Source organism: Gopherus evgoodei, chromosome 8 (assembly GCF_007399415.2).
Source record: "Gopherus evgoodei ecotype Sinaloan lineage chromosome 8, rGopEvg1_v1.p, whole genome shotgun sequence".
Taxonomy (NCBI): Eukaryota; Metazoa; Chordata; order Testudines; family Testudinidae; genus Gopherus; species Gopherus evgoodei.
This window is the reverse complement of record NC_044329.1, coordinates 113,348,769-113,356,197: the sequence shown is the minus strand read 5'-3', so window position 1 is coordinate 113,356,197 and position 7,429 is coordinate 113,348,769. Positions and strand designations below refer to the sequence as shown.

Genomic DNA, 7,429 nt, shown 5'->3' with positions numbered 1-7,429 from the left:
TCATCGCCTGCCAGAGGGGGGAGGGCGGAGCGGGGAGGGGCAGGGCAGACATGGCTGCCTCCGAGCGAGCGGACTCTGAGGTACCCGCCCTGCCCGGCCGCTCCCCGGGGGGCGATGGGATGGGATGGGCAGGGGAGCCTGGCGGGGCTGGGCCTGGCACGGGGCAGGGGGCGGTGGGGCGGGAAGGGGGCAGGGGCTGGGCCTGGCACGGGGCGGGAAGGGGGCAGGGGCTGGGCCTGGCGCGAGGCAGGGGGAGGTGGGGCGGGAAGCGGGCAGGGGCTGGGCCTGGCACGGGGCAGGGGGCGGTGGGGCGGGAAGGGGGCAGGGGCTGGGCCTGGCAGGGGGCGGTGGGGCGGGAAGGGGGCAGGGGCTGGGGCTGGCGCGAGGCAGGGGGCGGTGGGGCGGGAAGGGGGCAGGGTCTGGGCCTGGCGCGAGGCAGGGGGAGGTGGGGCGGGAAGGGGGCAGGGGCTGGGCCTGCCGCGAGGCAGGGGGAGGTGGGGCGGGAAGGGGGCAGGGGCTGGGCCTGCCGCGAGGCAGGGGGAGGTGGGGCGGGAAGGGGGCAGGGGCTGGGCCTGCCGCGAGGCAGGGGGAGGTGGGGCGGGAAGGGGGCAGGGGCTGGGCCGGGCAGGGGGCGGTGGGGCGGGAAGGGGGCAGGGGCTGGGCCTGGCGCGGGGCAGGGGGAAGTGGGGTGGGAAGGGGCAGGCCCTGACACTGTGTGGGAAGCTTGGTCAGGGGGAGCTGGGCCTGGCACTGGGCTGGGGCCTGGGTCTGAATCAATAGAAAGTGTCTGAGCCTGATGTTATCAGGGGGCGATGAGGGTTGGTGCTAGGCCTGGTTGCAGGTTTGGTGGGGACAGCATATGCTGGCTGCAGCATTTGGGCTCAGGTCTGCCTGAACTGTGCCATTTCCCTCATGAATAGTGTTGGTGCCCTGCTGTGACTGTGGTTGTTCAGGGTTGCAGTGGTGCTAAACCTGGGCCTGTTGTACAAGGGGCTGCACAGACATCTAGCAAAGCACAATCCCTGATCCAGATCCTACAGTTTTGGCTCGAGATGAGGCATGGTGTGTGGGTGAGGATGGAGAAGCATCATGTATCTGCAGAGATGAGCAATATGTACTTTTAGCTGTAGAAGGGTATTTGTTAATGGGAAAAAATAAGCAGCTTTGCTGTTGTGTTCTCTGGTCATCTCCTGCCTAGTGATATGGTGACCTGTTCCCCTTTGCTGCAGGTGGAAGACGCAGGACAGGTCTTCCTCCTGATGAAGAAAGATTATCGGATCTCCCGCAACGTGCGCCTAGCTTGGTTCCTCAATCACCTGCATCAAGCCATTTGGGCTGTGCCTGAGTCAGAGCTGGTGAGTACGTGTGCCCAGGCAGGATAGCGCTATGTGCTGATCAGTGCTCTCTGCCTTTGGCAGTTTGGCCAAGTAGGAGAGAAGCTGCAGGACTTTTGGCTACTACTGCTCCTTGGGAGCCTAGGATTCCTGTGAAAAGCTTTCGCCCAATTCTTGTTTGCTCCTTTTCCTGCTCCCCTGCAAGGCTGGCTTTCGCTCACTTGCTGTTTCTTTTATCCTGTAGGTGAAGTCAGATAATGAACTGGATGTTCTCAGCATCCTGCCAAATGGGTGGCAGCCACATGAGTCTGTGCGGCCTAGGCCCTACCTCCTCGTGCCCTCCACACAGGTCACCTTCCTGGCACGACAGTACCGCTTTGTGATTGAGCTCGACCTGAGCCCATCCACAGGCATTGTGGTGAGTGTATGCGTCTCTGCCCCTCCCCGGGTACTCCATGGCTCTGCCCACAAGGCGGTCCTGCTGCCATCTCTGTTTGGGAATGGCTTCCTCTTGTGCATTTACTCCCAGCATGCATCTTACTTCTGTGTGCCACGAGAGGTTGGCTCCCACAGGAAGCAGTGTGTGCCAGTAGCTGCCACTTGGCCAGTGCCACTCCTGGGCCAGCTCCTAGCAGGCAAAACCCATGCACAGATCATCCCTGCAGGAAAATCCCACCCCTTTTACAGGGATTATCTGTGCATGGGTTTGCCTGCTAGGAGCTAGCCCAGGAGTGTTTGCCTCTCCATGCTGGGGCTCTGCAGAGTATTTCTAGAAGGATGTATGGGTAACTGCATGTGCTAGGGACCCTTGTCAATACACCAAGGGGAGCAGCTAAAATTTCCTGTTTGTACTTCTGCAGGATGACTCAACGGGGGAGATCATTTTTGATGAGGTGTTTCATGCCCTTTCCCGATGCCTAGTGGGATTGCTAAAACCCTTCCGAATTCCTGGTTCAGAAATTACCTACCAGCCAGAGATCTTTGTCACTATCCAAGCATATTCCTCCATCATTGGCCTGCAGTCCCACCAGGTAAAGTTCTACCTCCTTCCCTTCCCCCGGTCTTCGTGTGAGAGCACTTTTTGTTGCCTTGGTTGCTGCTGAGCTCCTAGGGAGATGGAGATGGGAGTTGTCTGAGCACTGCTATGTGCTGCTGTCGTCTTGCTTCATGAGAGCCTGTAGTCTGAGCAGCTCCTCTGGTGTGGGCACAGCTCCATCGTGTTCTGTGGGCAGGAGGCTGAGGTTTGGCATATGTGGGCAATGCCAAGCAAAGAAGGGGATCTGTGAGCAGCAGCTTGCTGTTAATTAAGGGAAGTACATCTAGGATATATTTTGCCCCAGTGTGACTTGAACTCTCTTCAGTTTACTTTTTGGGTGGCTTCCTAGTGAGATTGGACCGTAGCTCAGGTGCTCTGTAAACCACACATGCAAGGGAAATTCCCTTTTAAACAACTTAATTCTGGTTGGTGGGACCAGAAGGCACCCATGTAGCTAATCCCTTCCCAGCAAAACTTTAACCCTCAAAAATCATGGTGTTACCATGCCATTTGCAGACCATCGCTCTTCTCACCCTACTGATGTGTTCTATCCCTTTCCTCTGTCTTCTGTCTGTGTGTTTGGAATGTAAGCTGCTTGGGGCACGGATTGCTTATTACTCTGTCTGTACAGTTCTTGTACAATCCTGCTTAGTCCCTAGGCACGACCATAATAAACATAACAAGGATGTCTCCCTCTGTCACTGATGTCAACCTGGACTGCCTGCTTGGCCAGTTCTCCCATAACTGTCTGTGTGCTTTGTTCTAGTGCATCTCCCCTAGCGACATTGAATTGATCTGCAGGCCGCTATCCTCTCCTCCTTCAGATCCTTTCTCAAGACCCACTTCCTCCATGAGGCCTTCAAGAAACTATCCCGGGGCTGAGGGGCAGATGGAGATTGCTGTGCATACGTGGGGGAGGAGAAGGGTGTATGTGTGCAACTCATCTGAATAAAATTGTCCGTATTCTAGTTGTTTCCCTCTCCCCCACTCTGTTACTCATCTCAGGGAAGGAGAATGAAGCTAGCAAGTTGTGTGCCGATTATCTCCTGAACTCTCTGCTTGTATGTTGCATCACATTCCCCTCCACGTCATCTTGTAAATTCTTTGGGGCAGGGGCTCTCTCTTACTCTGGGTCTGTGCAGCACTCAGCATGATGGAGCCCTGATCCATCATGGCTCCATCATGGGGCCTGTGGGTACTGCTGTAATATAAATGGTAAGAGCATCATCTCTGACCTGCTGTGAATTATCTGCTGTGATTGGGCTCCCACCTCCCTGACCAGTGGACTTCACTATCCAATTGCTCAGGCTTTTTCCGTAGTCTCTACCCTAACTTTTTTTTCTTTTGCTTCAGGCTGCTGTTCCTTATTCCTGCCAGTTATCAACAGGTAGTGGGATCAGGCTGCATGTGAGTTAGAGTAGAACAAATGTGCCTTCTTGAGAAATGTTAGAGGCATCTAGGAGCTTGGACAAGGAGCCCTACTTCCTCCTGTTCAGTGCCTTCCCTCTCCCTGATTCCTAGGGCAGCAGGAACCTCTTGCCCCAGTTTGAGGTTGACAGGGGCATGTTGTGGTGGATCCCAGGATCACAACACAGAGGTGGCTGGTATGAGGCCTTTCTTGTCATGACTTAATGACCTGCCATCTCTTGTGTTCCCCTTGCATTTCCTTAGGGTAGTGCATGTGTGTGTCTGGATCAGTGGGTTAGAGACCGCTGTGATGGGTGTCCGTTTAAAACCCTACGGTAATACCTTTCCCATGTGTCTCTGGCTCAGGTGCTATTCCAAGGCTGTCAGCTGGATGAGACCAAGAGAGAGACCTTCCTGCAGCAAATTTACACACAGCTGTGTGCCTTTGAGAATAAAGTGGCTGAGATGCTCCAACAACAGTATGAACCCAAGCCACAGGTGAGGCAGGCAAAGGTGATGAATAGAGTGGAGGAGAGATCTAGGCTCTCTGGGGCTGCTTTCCTGCCCTGCCACTCCTCTGGGAGAGACTCATAGGATGCTGGCTTGTACTAAAATGGGCATGCTATGTAAGCCTCAGTTGGGAGTCTGTCCTTTCTGAGGAAAAGCCTCGTTCAGTGGCTGAGAGAACAGTGCCTGCCTGCAGGGATAAGTGGGCTGAGGGGTTTCCATAGTAGGTGAGCAGGACCAAGAGGTGCTTAGGAGGTATCGTGGGAAATATTTACCCTAGCTCGGGGTTATACAGTTAAGCAACTGGATTTATGTGAGATCAGTGGTCAGACCCCACCTCTGCAGTCCCGCTCCCAGCAGGGTTCAGTGTTAGTACTGACATGGGAAGGGTGGCTTGTGTGGCTTCCTCTTTGGTGTAATAACTGACTCTTGAGCTGCATAAACAGTGAGGCCCAGCAGTTCCTAATATCATTTTGAAACAATGGTGGCTGAGGGATTTTTAGCAAAGGATACAGATATTAGCAAATTAACAGGAAGTGCCCTCAAGTAGCTGTTCGGGGTCATGGGGGTTCAGAGTTCAATGCGACCTGTCCATAAGAACAAGATCTGCGGAATGAAATGGAGGGGATGGAGGAATAAGACTGACCCTGCAAGCGCCTGTGTTTGTTTAATGGGATCCCCAGAGTACAACCTGGAACTGGGGTACCGATATGCTCCCATAACTCTCCCACTCAGGCTGTGTCTCAATGCTTTGCTAGTGACAAACAGCCAATCCCTGTAGGCGCTGTTATCACTCAGCATAACAGCGCATGGAGCCCCACACCCAGCTAAATTGCATGAATGCTCCCTGAGCCACTCATGAATCACGCAGAGAAAGGCTCCAGCAAATCTCCCAATCCCCCAGCCTTGCACCCAAGAACTGTATGTGACCAGTGTATGTTTATTACCCAGTCCACCCCTCTCTCGATGTGGAGAGAGCACGCACTAGCCTTTGTAAACTAATCACTTCGACCAAAACCTACTGTTTTAGGTAAAATATGAAACAGAAAGATTGATTGTAAGTAGTTGGCACGAAAGGTCAGAGATAGCTACCAAAGAAAATAAAAATAAGCACGCAGTCTAAATCTTAAACCTTATTTACACTAAGCAGTATTTGGATCAAAAACCTCACTGGATGTTGCACGTAGGTTACAGTTCTTAATACGCAGGCTTCCCCTCTAAGCCTGGGACCAGTCTCCTCAATTCAAGTCTTTGTCTCCTCAGTGTTCTTGTTGCCTCCGGAGTAGATATGGGAGGAGAAAGGCCAAAGCATGATGCCACTGTTCTGTTTTATATCCTTGGTCCATGTGCCTGGGAAAACACTAGCCCAGACTTGGTCATGGTGGGCTTTGCTGAGTCACAGGGTTAAGCAATCCCCATTGTGTGGTGCTTCTCTTACAGAATTGTAAATCCCTTGTTTACAACTTCCCTGCTGATTTATGGTCACTTACCACCCTCCTGGGAGTGGATCTCCACATAGCAGTGGAGACTTTCAAGTTTACAACATATTTCAGTAACAACCATCCAGCAAAATCTCATAACTTGGTACACACGGATGATATATCTATTTGCACAGAACAGTAGGTGTCAGCAGATCATGGCCTTTCATGACACTAAACTGAGAGGGATTGCAATTGCTTTGGAGGATCGGGTCATAATTCAAAATGATCTGGACAAATTGGAGAAATGGTCTGAGGTAAACCGGATGAAGTTCAATAAAGACAAATGCAAAATGCTCCACTTAGGAAGGAACAATCAGTTTCACACATGCAGAATGGGAAGAGACTGCCTAGGAAGGAGTATGGCAGAAAGGGATCTAGGGGTTATAGTGGACCACAAACTAAATATGAGTCAACAGTGCGATGCTGTTGCAAAAAAAAGCAAACATGATTCTAGGATGCATTAACAGGTGTGTTGTGAGCAAGACAGGAGAAGTCATTCTTCCGCTCTACTCTGCACTGGTTAGGCCTCAGCTAGAGTATTGTGTCCAGTTCTGGGCACCGCCTTTCAAGAAAGATGTGGAGAAATTGGAGAGGATCCAGAGAAGAGCAGCAAGAATGATTAAAGGTCTTGAGAACATGACCTATGAAGGAAGGCTGGAGGAATTGGGTTTATTTAGTTTGGAAAAGAGGAGACTAAGAGGGGACGTGATAGCAGTTTTCAGGTATCTAAAAGGATGTCATCAGGAGGAGGGAGAAAACTTGTTCATCTTAGCCTCTAAGGACAGAACAAGCAGCAATGGGCTTAAACTGCAGCAAGGGAAGTTTAGGTTGGACATTAGGAAAAAGTTCCTAACTGTCAGGGTGGTTAAACACTGGAATAAATTGCCTAGGGAGGTTGTGGAATCTCCATCTCAAGATATTTAAGAGTAGGTTAGATAAATGTCTATCCAGGATGGTCTAGACAGTGTTTGGTCCTGCCATGAAGGCAGGGGACTGGACTCGATGACCTCTCGAGGTTTCTTCCAGTCCTAGAATCTATGAATATAATAGTTTACGTGCCATGCTTTGTATAAAATAGATCATAAGTGTATGACAGTGTGAATATGGGGGTTCCAAGGTGCTGCTTTGAGGTACAGAGTGCCACAGTCTGTACCTTTATGCACAAGAGCAATCTCATTGTAAAGTTATGTGCTTGTGTAAGTGTTTTCAGCATCGGGGCTTAATACAAGAACAAAATTGCTCAAATCCAGGGTAATAAAAGCAGAAGCTGCTTCTGTATTTAGGTCCTGCTGCTGGTTTTTGTGAGAACCTTAGACAGTCACACATTTAAAGGGGCATCATAAACTTCATATTGTGACTGGAAAGGTTTGACCTACTAATGTCATGAGTAACATTTATCATTCCTAGAACTGAAAGAGACTTGTGGAGATCCTGTTTATCAGGTACTTTGTCAACATTTTGTGCCAAGTCCCACTCATTGTGTTCCTGATAGAATTAGCAGCCCCTGTTTATGTGGCATTCTGCCACACACGGGGAGAGAGAAACACTTATAAACAAGAGTTGTTGTAAAACCACGGAAACTGGCAGTGGCCTTGGGCAGGAGGCTCTGGAGCAGAGGATATGCTAGAACTGGAATTTATTTTTGAAGTTGCCTAGATTTTCAG

The 7,429-nt window shown here is 51.1% G+C and overlaps 1 protein-coding gene across 15 annotated transcripts in view; it reads left to right on the top strand.

The window, feature by feature from the left end:
- SZT2 (SZT2 subunit of KICSTOR complex) overlaps nt 1-7,429 on the top strand; it is a 76,556-nt gene that overhangs the window by 84 nt on the left and 69,043 nt on the right. For 10 of the 15 annotated variants that reach the window (XM_030571681.1, XM_030571683.1, XM_030571677.1 and 7 more), the window contains exons 2-5: nt 1,230-1,355; nt 1,579-1,752; nt 2,195-2,365; nt 4,144-4,275. In XM_030571681.1, coding sequence (XP_030427541.1) covers nt 1,230-1,355; nt 1,579-1,752; nt 2,195-2,365; nt 4,144-4,275 — 603 coding nt within the window. Of the gene's footprint in view, nt 1-5; nt 81-765; nt 1,071-1,229; nt 1,356-1,578; nt 1,753-2,194; nt 2,366-4,143; nt 4,276-7,429 lie in introns of those variants that run through there. The other 5 variants (XM_030571687.1, XM_030571675.1, XM_030571680.1 and 2 more) reach the window with 4 other exon arrangements.